The sequence below is a fragment of the Ambystoma mexicanum genome, chromosome 4p (genome assembly GCF_040938575.1).
Source record: "Ambystoma mexicanum isolate Mex_15411 chromosome 4p, UKY_AmexF1_1, whole genome shotgun sequence".
Lineage (NCBI taxonomy): Eukaryota > Metazoa > Chordata > Amphibia > Caudata > Ambystomatidae > Ambystoma > Ambystoma mexicanum.
The window spans coordinates 96,191,794-96,213,374 of NC_090927.1; the positions used below are offsets into that span (position 1 = coordinate 96,191,794).

Sequence of the window (21,581 nt, forward strand, 5' to 3'; positions counted from 1 at the left end):
CCCCCGGACTGGCTGTTTGGTGGAAGTTCCATATATGGTGGTGTTGTGAAGTCTAGGCCAGACTGGCTGGAGCCTTACCTGTGACTGTATGTTGTGGGTACACCCCGTGGGTGGGACCTGGGTGAATGGAGTGTGTGACCAATATGCACTTCTTGTTGTAGATGTCTGGTTTCTGACACAATGACTGAGACAGCCCTGCCTGAAACTGGTATGAATGCAGTGTGGAGTGTTGAATGGCTGGGTACTTGTCCCAATATACATAACTTGTTGTGAGTGTCTGGAGAGAAGTGAATGGCCTGAATGCACTATGCACCTGATTGGCTGCCTGCCTGCATGAATGCCCTTCTGAATGATTGGTTGCCTGAGTGTGGACCCCAGCAGAATGAATGGGAGATCAACTAGTATATCTGGGGGCCTCCCACTGCTAGAATCCGTGTTCAGAAGCTGAAGAGAAACTGGACTTGAAACTGAAGCTTAACCTCGAAGCCCTGCTGGAAGAGAAGTCTTGCTGCTGCCCTACTTCATCGATCTAAAAGCTGCTGTGTCTCCAAGGACTGACCGAGAGAGGACCTGGTTAGGCAGCCTCTCCCCTGACCATTGTCCACCAGCTGATCTTTGCCAAAGCTCCCTGGTAGACAAACCTACGACAGGCTGCCGACCGGAGATGGGGACCGCCGCCGAATCACAAGGATAAGCGCCCGGACACTCTTGTCCATTGCTGTCGCTGACCGGAGCCTCCGTGCTCCCTTTGCCTAAGTAACATTTGATCCAAGGACGCTTTCGCCTGCACCTTCAACCGCTTTGTCCCGCCGCAGAAAGTCGAGGCCGCCGAGGAGCATCCGTCGGTGGGTTTCCCGCCACCGGACGACCGTAGAGGCGCCAGACAACTCAACACCCTTGCTGGGCCACAGTTCTTCACAATCTCTTTGCGGCCCTGAACTATCGTCACCGAGGTGCCCCGCACGCCTCTTCCTTGCAGGACGCCAACTCTCCGTCGTCGACGAGCACCACTAGGAACGAAGCTGCCACCTCACCGTCCTCTTTCAACCCGTTTTCCTCATGGGATTTGTACGATCCGTGGCTCCTGCCTTAAAGGGAGCCGCTCAAGAAGGATCCGTCGGCGACCATACGACAAACTCTATTTCAGGTACATTGGGGTTGTAGAACTATCTTAGAAGGAAATAAGACTTCTAGAAAAATATATGGACTGGGCTTGTGATATATCTTTTCCTTACAGGTTGCCCCGGTGGGGGGGGGAGGTCTCCACACAGAACTGTGTCTAGGTAACAGGGCCAGTATTCTGCCAATTGTTCTAACCAACTGCTTTCCTCCTATGTCTATTGTTGGTTGCCTTTATTAAGTGATCTGTGTGACATTTGAGTATAGTTGATGCACTTTAATGAGATCTGATAATAATTATGTTACCACTTTAGAACTGTATATATTTGCCATTGTAGATTTTCTGAGCACAAAGTGAGTTATTGTGATAGTGTACATAACCTTGAACTTAATTATATAAAGACTGTTTTAACTAATACAGTGTGTGGACATTCCTTTTTGGGGGCTTGGGGACTACACTGTACTTAAGAACCAGCCTGTATCACCTCCTGAGAAGCTAGTCCTTGATTGCTCGTCAATTTCTACCGTAATAGAGAATCTTGGCTGGGGTCCTCTGTGCCTCTCCTCTACCATATAGAGAGCTGAAGTACAGACCCCCACCTCCAGTGTTTACAGGGGGGCTGCTTACAATGTAAGCGTCCCTTTCCCCCCCCCCCCCCCAAGTCCCCAAAGGATGGGGAAACATGTAATGCCCCCCTGGGGGCAGATGGGTCCCCATCTGCCCCTAGGGAGGCGACACGTTTAAAAAAATAATAAATACGGGTGGGGTGTGGGCCCCACTAGACCACCAGGTATTTATATTTATGAATGGGGGTGGCGCTCTCCCCGCCCCACCTTAGTGGATGGGGGGGGCACCTCATGAAGCCCTCCCTGGGGGCAGATTTACCCCCAGGGAAGCTACATTAGATGCCCCACCCATTCATTTGGGGTGGGGGAAGAGGGCCACCAGAAAGGCGCTCCAAAAGCATGGGGCTGCAGGTTTCTCCCCCCCCCCCGGGGGCAGATGGGTGCCCATCTGGGCCTAGGGAAGGGGCCCAAACAAAAATAAAATAATAAACATTGTGTTTTGGCGGGGTTTGGGGCCACTAGACCACCAGGAAGGTATTTGTTATGAAAGGGGGGTGGTCCTCTACCCCACTACCTCAATTGGATGGGGGGGCACCTCATGTAGCCCTCCCTGGGGGCAGATTTCTTGATTTCCAAGCCTCAGGCAGTATGTTTTGGGTGGGGGCACTAGCCACCAGGAATTTTTTGCCAAATGAAAGGGGGGTGGCCCTCTCCCACCCCACCCCCAATGGATGGGGGACATCTCTTGTAGCCCTCCCTGGGGGCAGATTGCTAGTGCAATCTTCCCCTAGGAAGGAATACATGAGATGCCCTCCATCCATTTGGGGAGGGGAGAGGACCACCAGAAAACATTGTAATGGCCCCCCAATGCATGGTGCAGCACGTTCTGCCCACCCTGGGGGCAGATGGGCGCACTAATGTGCCCATCTGCCCCTAGGAAAGGGGCGAAACAAATTATTATAACTTGTTTTGGGTGGGTGTGGGGGGGCACTAAACCACCATGGATGTTTTTTGTGGAAAGGGGGGGTCCCCACTGGTGTCTACTTTTCGGAAGTGCATGGGGTTCCCCGTTTTCCCTGGTGCTTCGACACCCTAGACCCAAATGATGTACGTTGTCCACATGAGCAAAATCTGCTCTGCCGAAAGGCTTGGGGTTACCAGTGGGGTAGCCTTTCCCTTTTGCACCCAGGTAGGCGCACCCACACATGTGAGGTACCGTTTTCGTCGCAACAACTGTGGGAACGCGGGAAGGTAGGACGTGTGGTGTTGGCGCCATGTTTCGGTGGGTGGGCAGAGCAAAATGTCTGAAAATTGTGGGGGGGTTTTCGCCAAATTTTCTGGACCTTGACCGGGGTTGTGGGTAATAAATTCTTGGCCGGTTCGCGCAAGTCAGACCTCTGTGAATTCCCACGGGTGTCCTCTTTTTGGAAAAGCATGGGGTTCCCGGTTTTCTTGGTGGCTTCCACACCCTAGGCCCAAATCTGGAGGTTGTCCACTTGAGCAAAATACTTGAAAATCTGCCCTGCCGAAAGACTTGGGATTACCTATGTTTTAGCCTTTTACCTTTGCGCCCAGGTAGGTACACTCACACATATGAGGTACCGCATTCATCGGGACACCTGTGGGAACGCGGGAAGGACATTTCTTGAGTTTGCGTGGTTTTCATAACGTTTCGACCCATTGGCTGCTGCCCTTTGACACACAACCCTTTCATTTCCCAAATGTGACCTACATTTAGTTGCTGCTTTAGGCACTATACACCTTTGTAACCTGCACAAGTCGCCTACCCTTCAAAAGGGCTACCTGTGCTCTCTCGAAAAATGTATGCTTGCCCCTTCTCGCCACATTTGTTTTCCTTATTTACAAATGCTACGTACGTCTGTTTAGGCTGTAAGCATGAAACTCCTGTGTACCATGGCTCCGTTTTTGACTTGTGGTATTGCTTGTTGTGTGGAACATTACAAAAAATGTGTGATTTCCTGTTAGGCAAGATTGTATGCAGTACCCTTAGGGTGCACTACAACAATCCTGATGATCTGGCAGTAGTAACCCAACCTTTGGTACACGTCTGTACTAAACAGGTTGGTGGTGTGGACGAGTAGCCAGGCTCATCTCAAGAGTGGTCATTGTGAGCTGTAGGGGAGTTACTCAGAGGTTCACAGTAACAAGTATTCAAGCAGACACTTACACACAGTGTTTCTTGATGAAACAATTATTAATGTATTTACCAGTCAGTTAATATAAACCTTCCTCAGAAGGGAGCACTGCACATCACCACACAAATATACTTCAAAGGTATACACTATCTTAAGTTCAGAATCAGTAATTACCCATTTGGGATGGCATACAGCTGAGACCTGCACCCACAGGTGACTTCAATTGCTAGGGTGCTGTTGACATTAATGTATTACTGTTGGCATTCAGAATGAGTTAAGAGCAAGCAAAAAGGGAAAAGATTATTAGGACCAACAAGATACCACAAATATTTCTTAAGCAGGCAAATACTTTCAGATCCCCCAATTAGAGTCATTCAGTTAAAACAGGCTAAGCCAAAGTCAATAGGCACTTCTTTGAAGGTAAGTAGAAAAGTCTTGGCACAATATTTCAGAAGTGTTTGAAGAAAAAGATGAATCAACGTAGGGCCACAAGCTGTTATACTTGTGAGTACTAGAAGATGCAAGCAACTCTACAGCAAGAGGTAAGTTCTCTTTGACTTTGTACAGTACCTTTAAAATGAAGAAAAGATGCAGCAGATGACTCCTGTGCAGCTCTGCAGATCTCACTGTTCCTGGGCCTCTATCGTGGGGACAAGAGGGAGGATGTCTGGGGACTCCTGCACTGCACTGGGACGGTCAAAACTTGCAACCAGCAAACTTCACTTTCAGTGGCGTTCAGTGTTTCAGCTCCTCACGTCTCCTGCAAATAGCAACACTGCGGTTCCTGGCTGTCGAAATGGACTTTCCTTGCTTTTGGGGTCCTGCACTCTGTTGAGGGGGCTCAGGCTCAGTCAGTTCTGCTTCCTGGGAGTCCCAAGGATCTTCCCGGAGCTCTTGGCCAACGTAAAAGCAACGCACACAAACTGGTGTTCCTCTCCCTGGCTCTACGGTTTACAGCAGCAACTCTGTGGAAATTCAACCAGCTCTGAGATGGATGTCCAGGTAGCTTACTTTGGAGTTGATTGATCCAACCAACTCAAGGGGAGAAGTTGTCCTTGCAGGGGCTTCTGTCGATACGAATTTGGAGTCTCAGCACAACAGCAGGACTTCACAGGGCAAACCAACGGTCCAGGAGTTGCAGGAGGCGTCCTCTTCAAGTTCCTCTTAGGTTCCTTCGTCCAGTGGTCGACTCTGCCTTCAAAATCAAAAGCCTCGCCTTTTATTCAGTTCTCTCCCGTTCATTCCAGCCTAGCTGTCAGTCACCCAGCAGGGTGGCCGTCCTTGCCGGACAGTCAGCCGGCCAATCATCAGAGTGCATTTGGTTCTCCTAGGAGACTAAGCACAGGGAGTTTCTGGCACCTCCCTCACTTCCTACCCACCCCGGACACCCTGGAGCCACAGGCGGGTTTCGCTCGTGAAGTCCGCCAAAGACAAAATGAACAAAGGGACCAAACCGTGTTTGGCGCGCAGAGTAAATCTCAAGAAGGCCCTTTCCACAAAGAAATGGTGAAAAAAGACTGGGGCCATTTTGACAGAAATGGCACCGATGGCTGCTTTACTGTAGCTGCGAACGCAGCTCGCAGTAAAATCACATAATGGTAGTAAAACGTAAACCACTGCCACCAGCCATTCGTCGAGAAAAGGGGAACATAAAGATGTTACATGAGAAGCTAGACCAAGGTGATACTAGGTAACCCCTCGAGCACCCTATTGTAGGATACTGTAGTGTGTGCTGGGTCTAGAAAGTTACAAATGAAAGTAGTCAATTTCACTTTACTGCTCTGGGAAAAAGTAGTTTATCCCAGAGAAGATATTTAAACCTTTGGGAATTCTGGAAGACTTCTATGTGTCACTGCACTGAAGGTGCTGTGTGACACAATGTAAAAGATGATGCCTATGGAGTTTGTCAGACTCCACAACCTAAAGAAACCGTGTTCAAAAATCACATTAAAATACATGAGAGCAAAGTTGCTGGGGGTCTCTCAGGTAGAGGGAATTAGCACATTTCTGAGCATTCTCCCTAACAATGTTTAGACTTGGGTTACTTACCCAATGTCTTCAGCTGTGCTCTTCTCAGTTGAGCCTTGCATTGGGTACTTCAGTTGGAGTTGATTCCAACTCTGCTTTTCACAAGTGTAACAGCTTGTGACCCTACAAGTTATTTCTACAAAAGACTTTATGCAAGACTTTTATTAACTATGAAGTGCCTCAGCTCCATAAGACTGTGCTCCAGTTGACTTTGGTTGTCATGACTCCCTGAAGAATCTTCTAGGATATTTCTGTCCCTCCTTGGTGGTAACTTCTTTTTAGAGAGTTATTTCTGGGAAAGGCTTGTCTAGACTTCATTGGCAGGTTTAAATATAATCAGATGCCCTGAGAACCTGTTTAACCTTTTTCCTTCCTTTTACCTTTCCTTTCTGCATCCTCAGAATCTGCAAAGTATAAATAGTGATATATAAATGCCATTACTGTCCTTGTGAATGAAGTCACCTGCGGGTTTAGGAAGTGTGTAAAAAAAGAATATCCAAAGAGTATCCACTAACTTGTGCTGATTCTAGAAAAGTATTTTAAAGTATATTTGATTGTTACATATATTGCCCTTTTTCCTTTTTAAAGTATGCTTATTTAAAAATTGATGTTAAATAAAGCACCATTTATAACAGAAACTTTGAGTGTTATTGTTACTTGGTTTTTTGTATTTGCAAATTTCATTGCTACAGCTCGCATTTACCCCTCGTGAGATAGGCCTGGCTGCTCAGTCACACTATCAACTTGTGTAGTACAGACCTCTATCAAAAGGTGGGTTACCTAATACCAAGCGGATAAGTGTTGTGTAGTCTCACACTGTGTTAATACGTCAATTCTTACCTAACGGCAACAATGCACTTCTCAATCTGTTTTGATCGGTTTTGCTACTTCGCTGCTAATCGCACTCTTGCTTGTGTGTCACTTTGTAATTGAATTAGGATGTCAAGGAGATGGGAAGGAATTCCCCAATTAAGTAATTTTGTCCACAACCTTTCTCTGTCCACCTTGTTGAATGCCAGACTAAGATCTATGCTGTCGACATATAGTGGTTGACTCTCACCTGTACATGCCTATTCAATCATCAACTGTATATGTAGTCCACTGGCAATTGGCCTCTATTCCTTTTCTGAAGCCAGTTTGATTTCATGTCTTTTTGTTTTTGGTTCTTTCTAGGTTTTGTTCACATGTCAACACTGCGGCAAGCAGCTGAAATCTGCACCTGGGATGAAATATCACATCATGGCTGACCACTGCAATATGGTAATGGGTCCCCCAGTGGCACCGTAGAGTATATGTGGTGCATGCTTCTGTGTAACAAGCGCATTTGTGGGTTGGGAGGAAATGCTAGGATTGTCGGAAGCAACTCAAGTCCTGGGCTTGAGGGGCAGAGGAGTGTCCACAACTGCATTAAGCAAGGGAGAGTTGAGATGCAGGGACAGTCAGGACAACACTCTGCTGGGGCACAATGTATAGCTCATGAGTGCCACACAATGTGCATAGCATGGTAATGATGCACTGAGAATGAAATGCTACTGCTTTTTCCCAGCTCCACATGTACAGGCTATTTGTGAGACTTCATCTATGAATATTCAGAGTTCAAAATTGGTGGCAGATATTTATTTACCCCACGTCCCTATCTGTTGGATTGAAATAGTGATGTCCCTTAGTGCCCCTTCCATTTTTTTCGGTTGTTGACTGTGTTAGGGAGAATTCTCATAAATATGCTAATTCCCTTTACCTCAGAGACCTCCAGCAAATTTGCTGGATTTTGAGGACTTGAGTTTTTTCCCTGAAAAGATTGTGAGCCTTTTTTTCCCCATTCTTTCATGTATTTTGATGTGTGTTTTACTCTTGTGTTCTTTGATTATGGAGTTTTAAGATAACTCCATAGGCATCTTTTCATGTGTGTCACACAGCACCCTCAGTGAAGTGACACAAGGATGTCTTTTTAGACTTATCAAAGGTTTAAATACCTTCTCGGGGATAAACTACTGTTTTCCCAGAGAATGTAAGGTTAAATTAACTTTACTGGTCTTTTTAAATTCCTAGACCGAGCACACTATCTTCCTATAGTGTGCTGGAGGGGTTACCTAGTATCCCCTGTGTCTAGAAACTCATGTAGCAGTCAAATGCTATTTTTTTCTATCGATAGGGCTTGTGGCAGTGGTTTTACAACGAACTATCATGATTTTTCCCGACGGCGAACACCGGTAGCTAAAAATCGCGGGAGCCATGTTTTTCAAGAGGGCACCTTAAGCCCCTTTGTTTAACCAGGTCCTGGTCTTCTTTTTTTACCATTTCTTTTTTGGAAAGGTCCAGTTTGGTCCCTTTGTTTTTATGCCTTTGGCGGGCTTCAGGACTGAAGACCGCCTCTGGCATCGGAGTGTCTGGGGTGGGCAAGAAGTGAGGGAGGTCCCCAAAACTCCCTGTGCTTAGTCTCCTAGGAGTCCCAAATGCACTCTGGCGTGATTGGCTGGCTGACTGTCCGGCAAGGACAGTCACCCTGCTGAGTGAGTGGCAGCTAGGCTGGAATGAAAGGGAGAAAACTGTTTAAAAGGAGAGTCTCTTGGACTGGAAAGCAGAGTCGACCACTAGAACAAAAGAGCCGACAACGAGCTGGAAGAGGACAGCTGCTGCAACTCCTGGACTGTTGGCAATTCGGACCTGCAGCAGGGCTTCACCAAGTTCATCTTGACAGAGAAGCCCCTTCAAGAACAACTTCCTTTGAGTTGGTGGGACTAATCAACTCGTAAGCCACCTGGATACCATTCTCGGCGCTTGTTAGGATTAACCAGGGAGAAGGACACCAGCTTGTGTGCTTGATGACAGCTACTCGAACTGAAGTGACCCCATATTTTTTGTCAGTGTTTTTTTGACGATCCCGTGCAGTGCAGGAGACCTCAACATCCTCCCTCTTGTCCCCACGACTGAAGCTCAGGAACAGTGAGATCTGCAGGAACTGCGTGGAACCAGCGTCTTCTCCTGCATCTTGTTCTTCATATTAAGGTACTGTGCCAACCCAATTGAGAGAACTTGCCTCTCGCTATGAAAGTTTGCAGAACCTTCCCAACTTGCAGGCCTAATCAACTTGTAACCCAACATACGATTCTTTTTCGTACAAACTACTTCTGAGAAGATTGGCAAAGACTTTACCGTTTACTACAAGAACTTCTCTTTCCTATCCAAGACACTAGTCCATTGACTTTGGCCTAGGCCTTTTTAACTGAATCGAGTCCTCTAGTGAACTAAAACTATTTGCACTGCCTAAGAAAGTATTTGTGATCTATTCTGCTAACTTGTGCCTTTTTACTCCTATTGAAAGTAACTGAAATGCCATGTTTGCCCTATTTCAGGGGAGCCTAATTTGTTCAGAAACGTATTGGTTCGTATTGAAGTGTGTTTGTGTATAATATTAAGTTGCCTCCTTCTAGTGAATGTTTTCTAAATGATTGTGTAATAAATTAATGCATGTTTTACCAAGAAACCTTGAGTGTAAGTGTCTACTTGAACCACTGTGATTGTAAGACCTCTTGTTGGAATTGAAAAGATATTATGCCTCCTATCGCAGTATTTGAATGTGTGTTGGCCTACGCCAAGTTGTCTAAAATATCATGTAAAAAGACTCTGCGGCAATGTCTTGACCTTAACGAAAAATTGTGTAAGTCGCCATCTTGGATTTAGCCGCCATTTTAGGTTCTCTTGTAATGTGGAAGTCACCCTGAACATCAAAATGGAGGCCGAATGACATTCTGAGTGAGATTCTGGCCGTTGTGACCTCCGCACACATGAATAAGTAATATGCCTGCAGGCCACTTGTCGGGGTCGCGAACTGAGACCTTGTCCTATCCCTGACCTATGTGTAAATGAACAACTGTATCAGCGGAACTGATCAAAATGCATACATTATGGGATTGACCTGGCAATGAACCCTAGGCCTGGTCCCAAGAATGGTTAACCCGCGAGGGGGTTGGCCAGGGCTGCATAAAGAATATAAAAAGGCCAAGTATTCCAATGTACGGTCTCTCTACTAATGCATCGAACCTTCGTTGAAGTTCGTTACGTTACTCTGAGAGCCGAATAGCTATCCGTTTGTCAATTGACTTTTTGGTAACTGTTGTAGCTTTTAAATAAAGCACTTTGTATGTCCTTTGTAACCTGTGTTGGTGTGTTTCCTTTGGGCTTCCCAGCCTCATATCAATTTCTTTGTTTTCACAGTTGGCGCCCGAACAGGGACCCTCAAGATTGATGCCGGATCATTGAAGGTTGACGCAGACTATCGAACCGGGATCGGACGGTGTGATTCTGCGGGCCCGACCGAATGAGACGCGATACCTCGGCAGCGCTGCACGATCCGATCCTTGGACGATAGTCGTGTGGTCTGACACGGCATCTTGACGAGGGTCCATTTTTGAGGCGGGCAGATTTGTCGAAACCACCAAACACAAGGTAAAATTCGTAAGTGAAGTTCTTTGATAAACCGTACGGTCCTCCTTAGTTTTGGTCAGGTGCAGTCGTGACCCGGCTCTTAATTTAACCCTGACAATTTGAATTTGGCGTATTGTATCTGCAGACACAATTATTGACCAGGTAACACCAATTTTTTGTGAAATGCCTGGGAAATTGTCTAGCTGCTTTAGGGCTCTGTTCCGCAGCGATCGACAATCTTTGGAATTTAGCCGCCCGGCACCACAGGAGGGGTCGCCGGCATGTACTATGTACTGTAAGTATGGCATTGGTAGTATAGTATTTAATGATATTTGGCACAGACAGACCAGACATGCCTCCGAATTTCAGTGGCCAACCAACGGTAGTTTTGAGATCCCCCGTATTGAATACCTAGAATCAATCTTGCTAAAAAAGAAGGCTAGAACTGCAGCCTTTGATGTTTTACAGAATTGGAAAAAAAGAAGCGTTACAGCAGCTTAAAAGTAGGGACAAACATGCACGCTGTCATAAAACAAACGCCGAAAAAGCGTTGTTATATGATAAAGAAAAACATTCGGAATCAGTTAAAAATATGGATAGGGCTTTTTCACTTGGAATCCAGAAAATTTACCCCTCTAACGATTTCCATGTTTCTGAAGAATTTATTGAGAAATTGTTAAACGAACGCAGGCCTGATGCCTCTGCGCCACCTCTGTATGTTCCTATTATGGGCACTCTGCCCATTCCTGCTGTTGCTCCTGCTGTTATTCCTGTTCCCCCTGTACAACCTATTGTTCCTAGTCCCCTAGTTGTTGTTCCTCCACCTATCGCACCGCCCCTTCCTTCTGCACCGATAGTTGCACCTTTATTAAATTTACCTGCACCTTCGCTTCCGAGTGGTCCCGTATTGACTGAAGTTGATCCAGGTGCAGGTGTCACTCGTAATACTGTTTCTGCAGGTAAGAAACAGGAATTGTTTGCATGGGCTAAGCATTGTATGGAGAAAGGTGATCAAGTTAATGTTTTTTCCACATTATCTAATTTGAATAGTTTTCCCGAGAAAAATGTTTTTATCGAAGGTTTGGGGACTCATTTATGTGTGATGTGGGGTAGATTACAAAATTCGGATCTTCCACATGGACTGAGAGATCTGAATGCTTTGGCACTTTCAAGGGACACAGAGCAGAAAGTATATGGGCATGTTGAAAAATTGTTTGAGTATAGGAAAGACTTTGAAAAGTCACGAGACGAGGATGACGAAGACGATAGAATATATGTAAAGAAACGGTTCCTTCCGTGTCTTAGATCGGCACCCGAGGAAATACGAATTTGTACCAAAGATGCGATTCGATGGATCTCGGATTCATCGATTCCGCCAGATGAAGTATATGACACGTATAGTCAGTATACAGTAGAAATGCAAAGAAAGGTAATTCAGGTAATGGTACAGTACCTGCAAGAAGAATGTGTAAGAAAGAAGGTTAGTTGCCCCATAGAATTATTGGGGATTTGTAAAAGGGCTTTTTTGCCCGACACTTCTTCAGCTGCCTTAGCGCTCGACCTGGCTTTGTTGCTTAGTAAGCGGCCGGAGGTACCTATATCTCAGTTGCCTATGAGAGAGGTTCCTCCGACCTTTGTCCCAAAAGTTGAGATCCCCGCCGACGCTGGGACTGGTGCCCCTGCTGTGGATATCCCTGCACATTATGTATCACAATTCGTTCACGTCCCGTTTTCACGAGAGGAAGTGAACACTATTAGACAATCAGTTCCCGATATCAGGAAAACCCCGACGGGGTTTTACAAAGAAATAGAGTTCGTCTTGCAGTCCTCTGTGTTCACCTTGAGTGATAATGACTTGCTATTTCCTGTACTCCTACCCGTAGATGTATGGAAACGGGTTCGGACAGTAGACGATGTGCCAGGGTTGGGAGATACGTGGGCTAATATGATTAGGATTGATGGGAAAGACCAGCTGGTGAGAAACCACCACAGGTAATACTTACTTTGCCTGATAGAATTGTTGCGAAATTAAAAACTATAATTCCAGAGAAAAGAATTATTTGGGACAAGCTTACGGCCTGTGTTCAAGGAAAAACTGAAGGCGCCACCAAATTTTTTTAACAGATTCGAGCAGGTATTTTCTGACTTCAGTGGACAGGATTTAGGTACAGAGTCTGGGAAAAGGTTGTTTGTGGACATATTCGTACGTGGATTGTTGCCTGACATCCAGTCACAGATTATGTCCTCTGACAGCGCTTGGCAGGCAAAATCTCAATCTGAGGTTTTGCACATGGCTCAGTATTATGAGAACCGTGTTAATAATGAGAAGGACAAAATTGAAAAGAGGAAAGGAGATTTGAAAACCAAAGTATTATTACAGCAAATTGTTAGAAACCCCAGAGGAGGCACGACACAGACCAGAGGTCAGTATGTCCCAAAAGGAAATGCTCCTTTGGGTCCTGTGAATATTAATCAATGTGCTTATTGCTGACAGGAAGGTCATTGGCGAGCACAGTGCCCATTCCCTCTTGAGATAAGCCTGGCTGCTCAGCACGCAACCACAAACTGTGTAGTACAGACTTGTATCAAAGATTGTTTTTTGCTTACACCTGTAGTCCTAATTGTATGTGGTGGTCTCAGAGAGTACTGCATGAAATTCTGCCTAACAGACTGTATTTAGCCAGATTCCTTTGGGAAATATAAACCTGACTCTTACGTTGCCTACAAGCAGCTTCCAAAGGTTTGGCTAAGGCATCTGTAATGCCAAGGGGTATAATGGCAGCTGCTAACAATGCACGTTATTTTTCAGCTTTTCTGAGAATGTCCTATTTTTTAAGTCCCTTTTTTCATTTTAATACGCATTGCAAACAGAAATTCCCTGGTTGGGCAGTCTTTCTCTGGGTGTTGCTCACGCATCTCTCAGCTGCTTCAGTGACTCACCTTGCTTTCTTAAAGGGGACATGCTGACAGTTTACCCCATATGACAAGACCCTGTTGCATTCTCTTGGGAGAGGGTGACGTGGCCTAGGATACTTTCCACGCTACCATGGGCCCTGCTTCTTGTAGTGAGTAGCGGTACTGAGCCTCCTTGGTTTACCGCATCGCTGACTCTTAGACCCATGCTGGGCACTTTGTCACAGTATAAACATGAAATAATTTCTTGGCAGAAATAACACTATTTTGTTTGTTAAATAGTAAGTTGCTATATCTGTTAAACATTTTGATTGCCGGTCTTTTTCTTTTCTCTGCAGCCAGTCCTTGCAGATGGAGTAGAATTGGATGATCAATCCATGCGGGAGCAGCTGCGTTTGGTGCTGAGGCAAATGGGTCGGTTAAAATGCTCAAATGAGGTAGGCATAAGGTCCTAAGCAGATTGCATACTTGACATTTTTATGTGGTTGTGGATCAGATTTCAAAAGTTAATTCCCAAGGGATAAATGGTTACAAACTATGTGCACAGTGTGTTTTAATGAGTGAGGGATTTGAATGTGGTTATAAGCACCTGCTGGGTGCTTTCAGGCCGTGCATGCAGTAGCTGTAAGTACTCTGTGCTGTTAAGGATTTCAATCGGGCCCACACCCAGGTCTCGCCTAGTATGAAAACCTTATTTATTTGTGTCTATAAGTTCAATATTCTGAATGATATACCACTCATATCACACCCATCTCAAAATACCCCCCTATATATGTTTGTGTATATGTATATATATATATACAACGCCCTTTTTTCGAGTTTCAAAAAACAAACTAATACTCAGCAGCTTCCACTAGATGTCGGCCTATGCACAGCATGTAAATCTAAGCAGATGCAAGCATCAGAAATACGAAAATACGATTACGGTGAGTAATGTATCTATATATATATAGATATATATTATATATAGCAGCAATCCCCAAGCTGTGACAAGACACACTTCCAGTGTGGAATGTCACTTGAGACTGAGTTGCAGAAATGGAGATGAGTTCCCATCACCAGTTTCATGTCCCACAGCTACGATGGCAACGTCGGGTATGTCATTGTTTTGAAGGTAGAACTTAATTTGGTCCGGTTTCTGTTCAGCCATGTGGCATGTGCCATTCAAACTAACATGGTTGATGCTATGTTTTAATTTGATTGGCCTGTGAGCCTTGGTCCATAGTACCTTATTCACACAATCTATTAGGGGAGACAGCCTACGGAGCAGGTCATTCCCTAATAGACAGGGGGTTCCCTCTGGCACCACGACTATGACCGGGTGCTTCATTTTGTGTCGCCCAATTTTAATTTCCAGCTTTGCAGACCCCTCGACAGGAATTTCCTTCCTGTCAAAGTTCTGGAGCTGTCTAGGAAGAGGAGTGAGAGGGATCTGGTATCTCTCCCCCTTCCTGAATTTAATTGCTCAAAGACCCTCTTTGACAGCAAAGTTGCTTGGGGTCCATTGTCCACCAGTGCTGGAATTGCACATTGCCCTTGCACTTGGATGGAGGCATAGAATCTACCTTCCTTCTCCTCCAATGGCAAAAGTAGTGGGTGTTCTTGGTAAGCTGGATGGTCAATTGACTTATTTCTGACTCTGACACTGGGGTAGTTGGGTCAAGAGATGGTGTTGGAGTTGGGGAATCTGGCAAAGAATTTTGACACACAGCTATGAGTTTCGGCTCCCCTTTTTCTGACTCTGGGCTGCCACCCCTTTCTGGAGGCAGTAAACAGAAGTGGTTGGTGAGGTTTGGGGTTCCTCTTGTGCTGGTTCTGGGCTGCCCCTCCCCCTCTAGGAGACAGTGCCCAGAATGAAGTTGGGTGGTTTGGGAATCTGAACTGTCAGTTTCACACTCCGTGATTGGCAGAGTCCTGGGCTCCTCCTTTTCTGATTCAGGGCTGCCCCCCCCCTTTTTGGAGACAGTCCCCAGAATGGCTATGGGGAGCTAGGGAATCTTCTTTTTCTGGTTCTGGCTGCCCACCCCCTTTTTGGAGGTAGTCCCCAGAATAGGTTTGTGCATGATCCTGTGTGGGAGCTTGGGGATCTGTAGGGAAAATATGGCAGTTGGATATCGGGGGAGTTTTGAGCTCCCCTGGTTTTGATTCTGGGCCGCCCCCCCCCCCCTTTTGGGAATTGGTTTGGGCCAGGTGATTTTCTGGCTTGTCATTCTGGGGTTCCATGAATAGGCGGTTTTAACTCTGTCCCCACATCTACCCAGTCTGGAATAGGATCTCTCGGGACCCATTTTTCTTTGGGAGGAGTTCCCCCATCCCTGAAGGAGAAGATCGTTTTCCCAGAGTCCTCTGAGGACCCCTCTCCTTCAAAACCTCTTCCACAAAATGGGTCTTTTTAGGTCCTTTATTTCTCCTACCCGCCCTCTGTTCATTAGGTTGCAGACTTTCGGGGGCAGGAGATTTTGGTTCCGGTTCCTGGGTTTCCAGGGGCTTTTCACAAGTAGGGAAGGAAGCTTCCTCTAAGGCTTTACACCCCTCTTCCCCCTGTGCCTCCTACTTTGGAATGGGTGGGTTATCGGGGTTCTCTCCCCTTCATTGCTCTGGAGTGCCAGACCCTTGATTGGTGGAGTTCTGAGCCGGCATGTTCATCTGAGGGTTCTGCTGAGCCCTCAACATACGACCCAGATCCTGTGACAAGTTCTGGACTTGGCGCTCCAGTTGGGACACCCGCTCTTGCTGATACGGGAGTCTCCGGTCTATCCTAGGTGGATCACAGGAAGGGTAACTGTCCCTTCTCCCGTAATACCCTTGGTTGGGATAGTTCTGGTACTCCTCCACCCTTGGCCTCCCCTCTCCCGGATTGGGCTGTCTGGGCTCAGGAAAGTGGGGAAAGAAAGGAGGGTTGTTTTGGGGGTTGAAGTTTGGCGGGTACCAGGGAAAGAAGCTCAACCCAGCATTTGGGGGATTACTGCCCTCCTGTGGAAAGTTAGGAGGGAAGTTACCTCGGTTGGTAGTTATCTGGTTGGATACCCTCCCTTGGGCTGTGGGAGTCCACACATACCCCAGAATGGGTCTGTTGCCCTTGTAACAGGGGCTGATATAATCTGGAGAGTTGGGGGTCCCATTGGTGGGATTACCTCCCTGGCTACCCGTTTGGGATTGGCCCGAGGGCCTTCTGGTTCTTTGGTTAGAAGATGGATTCTGTACAGGAATATTTTTAGCCCCCCCCCCCTCCCCACCATCTCCAGATCTAAAATGGGGGCAACCTTCACCTCCGCCACCTTAGCAGCAGCAGGGGTGTAGGCTGGTTTGGAATTTTTATTTGGATTTTTATTCTCTACCGGTTTCTGCACTTCATAAATACGGGTCGCCTGTTCAATGACCCAGTCTAGTGATCTCTTCTCGTGAAAGTCCCTCACCAGCTGGGTCATGATGTATTTAGGGAGTGCATGAAAGAAGGTATTAATGAACTCCCTACTGTCTGTGCACAAAGGCACGTTTTAGTTCTTGCACAAATTCTTGTGGTGTCTGGTCTTCCCCACACTGCAGATTGTAGGCTGCCTTGCGGGCCTCTTGGGGGTTCCTATGTACGGAAAAATGTTTTAAGATGGCCACCCTGTAGGGGGACCATCTTGAGTGATTTTTATCCTCCAGCCCCGCAAAGAATCTGGTGTATTCAGGGGAAAATGTCCACTTGACATATTGGATACAATTCTGGCTATCTTTCAGGTGGAAAGTATCCATCATTTGTTCGTATAACTCAAGGTGCTCCCAGACTGAATACTTGGCATTTTTGTGATAGGGAGTTATGACGCTCTTAATGGCCTTGATCTGTTTCAGGGGATCCTTTAGGAGAGCCTTCTTAATTTTGTTGGCCTTTTTGGTTTTAGTCACCCGTGTCCACTCATCCTCTGACTCAGAAGCACTACTACAGGAGGTGGCTATCTGATCCTCTAGGCTCTCCCTGATTCTGAGAACTTGAGAATAGCTGGCAGAATGTGGGGGCCTCGTTTCTTGATGCCTGTGGCGCTCAGAAGAGTCTTCTGACTCTCCCCTGATCCCAGGATTGGCAGAGTACCTCCCTGCCTCCCCCCCCACTTCCCTAACTGAGAAGAGGTCTTTAAGATACTCTTTGTGGGCCTGCTTTCCTGGACTTCCCCACCAAATTCTACCGACTGATCCTTTGGTAGGCGGTATTTTTGAGGATCCAGTTCCCTGATTCTCCCTTCACAGGAGTCTTCCTGATCAGAGAGGCTAGCCCTAACATTTGGGAATCTGTACAGAGACGCCCGCCCATCCATTTCTGTTACCCATTCTGCTGAAGTCTACCATCCCCGTGGCCCTTGGTTCATATGTGCCAGTGGACATGAAGGTGGCAGAGCCCATGGTAATGAAGGGGTTAGTGTCCCTGTTTACAGGGGTCCTGATGTTATGTTCAGGGGTTTCTCTGTCCCTTCCTACCTCTTCTCTTTCAGCCCCTATTCCCTGGTGACATGCCAAAATCTGACTCTTTTGCTCCTCTAGTAAGGCCTTACTGGTCTCAATGATTTGCTCTTTCATGGCTATCTGTTTATAGAGCCTATCATTCTTTTTCCCGAGAGCTTCATCGTCTCTCTGTGCTTCCTGCCTGGTTTGGAAATAGTGGGCCACTTTTTGCTGCAGGAGACTCGCCTCCTGAGTTTTGTCATTATTTGTCTGAGTGTTCTTTTCAAGAGCATCCTCCACTCTCCTGGTGTGCTCTAGTAGCTGTTCATATTCGGGTTTAACTTCACTAAGCTCCTGGAGGGCCAGCTTTCTTTCCTCTAACTTAGTTTTTAATTGGCTGACTTCCTAGCCTAAGGTGTCCCTCTCCTGACTTAGAGTGCCCCTCTGTGCAGCCAGGTCATCCCTCTGTTTTTTTAAATGCGCTGGACTTCTGGCCCTCCTCATCAAATTCTGCTTGAGATTCTAGGTCTTTAATAATTAATTTATTATTTTACTCTTTTAATTGGTCTAGCTGGTCTTGTAAGACGACCATCTGTTCTGCACAGACTCTATTAAAAATGAATTGTTGCGCCAGCTTTTGTTGACTCTATTGTAAAGAGTCAACCCTTTACTGACACTCATTTTGCAGTGTCTGTACTTTGGTATCTTGCTCTGCCTTCTCTTTCTGTAAGAGGGCCAGATCTTCCTTTAGTTTAAGTACTGCCTAGCTTCTGTCTCTGATTCTTGGCTCTTCTGGAACCTTTACTTTGCAGAGTCCAGATTAGTTTGGATTGTCTGTAGTGTTTCCCCTTGCTTCTTTGCCAGAACTGTTTTCTGCATGCTTTTCCTGTATTATTCCTATGTGGAGGTACAGGTAGGCCGCTATTTTGGCAATTTTACACGGCTCTTTTATTTTTGGGGCCATGTACAGTTCACTAAGCGCTTGGTGTAATGGACCCTTGTCCTGCCATGTATCTAGGTCTATGGCAGTGACCTGTTCTTTTATTTCCTGCAGCCATACCCGTTCATTCTATTCGAGCCACTCACCCCTGACAAACAGTTTGTGCAGGAGGTGTTCCCTAGCAATATTAATCTCTACTGGGGTCGCCATTTTGGAAATATCAATTTCCTTATGACTTATTTCAAGGTTAATTTAGTTTTACAAACAGGCACGATTTTTGTAGTATTTATTTTGAGAGGTGCTTGTACAGTGTAGCACAGTACCCCAACCCAGCGAGGTGTCTGTATCCTGCAGGCTAGTATGCTGTGTTAGACTGTCACGGGTGGTATCTTGAATTCAGAATCACGGCCCGAGCCCCCAAAATCTGTTAAGGATTTCAATAAGGCCCACACCCAGGTCTCGACTAGAATGTAGTGCGCAATGAAACCCTTATTTATTTGTGTCTCTAAATTCAATATTCTGAATGATATACCACTGATATCACACCTGTCTCAAAATACCCCCCCACACCCCCTCCAGGTCACACTGAACCAGGAATCAGGCTAGTTTGTAAAGGTAAATATGAAGTTATTTATTTAATATTCAAATCACACCTACATTTTAAGCAATCACCAAGTGGTGACAAGACACTTAAAAAAATAAGTAAAGCAATTGAATTGACTTATGATAATGCAGAATGTAAAACACAGGCAGAAGAACAGTTTTGGTTTGTGAGCAGATAGTGTTTAGGTTAATATTTCCCCCTGCAAAGTTCTCAAGGTACAAATCAGCAATCCTATACAGATGTCATTAGTCAGCAGGTATTCAGGAATGAAGACAATGTGTAGAGTTTACATGCAATCTTCCGTCCCCAAACAAGAGAGAAAACCGTTTCTGTAATTTGACGCTTTTAAAATGAAAGGTGAAAATGGCTTTGTAAAATAATGCAAAATGAGCAAAAATGCTTAAATGGATAAAAAGTCTTAGGAAAGCAACATTAAACAGGTCCTAACAAACATGAGCTACAATATAAACAACAGTACACACTTTAGATCAGGATGGGATTTGAGAAACACTTTTGGGAAGGCATGCATGCCCTCTGAAAGGCATGCATGCTGTGAACGCCCGCTCCTTCGTTCTACAGGCATCTACATTTCTTCAAGGGATGCTGGCCCCGCGTTGATCCACTTGAGGCTTTCATTTACGAGCGCGAGCAAAGTGCACTTCAGCCTTTTTGGCGTGGCACTGCCCCTCACAAACCAGCAAGTGTATTTTACACAGGTCCCCAGCTTGATGCCTGTTTAAATTTCCTGTAAACTCTACAGCTGAAATTCTTGATCCATAGGGTATACGCAACACCTCTTTGGTTTCAGCACTACAAAATGTTTAGGTGCTATATTGTTTGAAAATAAGAAAAGTGACGGAATAACAAAAAATCCTCCTGAAGAAAGTTTGAATGAAAATATAAGAACTGAAACATGTCGAGGCATTACACCAGTTACTAAAACATCTGGTTTGTGTATTTGGGTCTTTATTGGCCAAAACGTTTTTTCTCCTCCTGTATCTGTCATACGAAGCTGTACCACAGGAGTTGTGCTCTAGTCCAGTCAAAGACTAATGTCTAACTGTTATAATTGATTTGTTACCCTAGAGTTTTTTGTGTCACTTGCACTTTATATATGTTTTTATAAGATTTTTTTAACATCTGTGTTTTTATGATGATTTTTAATTATGACTAATACAATTTGTATTGTGTGATAATATGTTGGTGTAGCTGATCACATTTTTCTCTACCTTTGCTATTTGTATTCTTAGAATTCTCTTTGCCATCTTTCTTTTGCTGCTTCCCATCATCATCCTTCTTCTGAGTTGCCCCAGAATCCTTGTGAGTAGCCCTGTTGCCAACCCACAAGTCAGCAGCCTTTGCTAACTTCTTTGGATCAATTTCCTTAGAGTCAGCCAAGTGCTGTCTGAGCTCAGGAGAGCAGGCATCAAAAATAGATTCCAACAAAAATAGATTTCTCATTCCTTCAAAAGTGTACTCTGTAACCCTTTATCCAACCATCTAAGTTCTTCAAACATTCGCACACGCAGGTAGACCAAGGTGTACCATCATGCTTTTTGAGGGTCCTAAACCTCTTAAGGTACTGGGAAGGAGTTTCCCCAAATCTAGCTATCAAAGCTAGCTTCACATTTTCATACTCAAATCTTTCAAGTTCCCCAACCTCCATTACAGCATCAGTTGCAACCTGGGGGAGCCTAGACAAAAACCAAGGAATCAACCGATTCCCTGTGAAACGCTGAAGCCCATAGTTATATTCAAAAGCAGCCAACCAATCCAAAATATCAAGTCTCACCTCATACATACTCACAGCTTCTTTAAGCATGCAAGGCCTCTTAGGACTGGAAGACCTAGAAGACTCTGGGATAGAACCATTTTCAAGAGACAATTTCTTCATTTCAAGAGCATGATGCGTTTCCATTTCTCGGAGTTGGATTTCTTGATGTTTACTTTCAGTTTGCATTTGGAGCCTTTGGAACTCTCATGTCTCATTTTTTCAAGAGAGACGAATTCTGGACTGAGTACTGGACCTGGTAGGGTCCCTGTGGCTATAGCTTGAGTGCCTAAAACAGGTAGAGGTGCAGTGGGGCTCACACCCCGAGACACCTCTGACTCTTCTAGCTCATCAATAACATTAGAGTTAGACTCTGAATCCTTATCTTCTCCAGCATGGGGTCTGGCATGGATTCACATGCTCATGAATATTCCCCGTCGTCAGGCTGGGAATCCTCGGTAAAGAAAAAATCAGTATCCGTTTCGTTTCTGATCTGTCTTTCCTAGTAGTAACCAATCACTGATCTCTGAGTCATACTGACCACAGCCAATGCCTGCCCTCTACCTAAGCCCCGCCTCTGGCAGCCATCTTCAGATTTTTACCGCACGTTCAAGTGTTGGGAGTCCTCGTGCTTAG

General features: G+C 45.6%; 1 protein-coding gene across 3 annotated transcripts in view; it reads left to right on the forward strand.

Annotated features, from left to right (window-relative positions):
• ZNF512 (zinc finger protein 512) overlaps positions 1–21,581 on the forward strand; it is a 337,392-nt gene that overhangs the window by 121,317 nt on the left and 194,494 nt on the right. For all 3 annotated transcript variants that reach the window (XM_069605439.1, XM_069605440.1, XM_069605441.1), the window contains 2 exons: positions 7,044–7,130; positions 13,547–13,645. In XM_069605439.1, the coding sequence (XP_069461540.1) occupies positions 7,044–7,130; positions 13,547–13,645 (186 nt within the window). The remainder of the gene's footprint in view (positions 1–7,043; positions 7,131–13,546; positions 13,646–21,581) is intronic.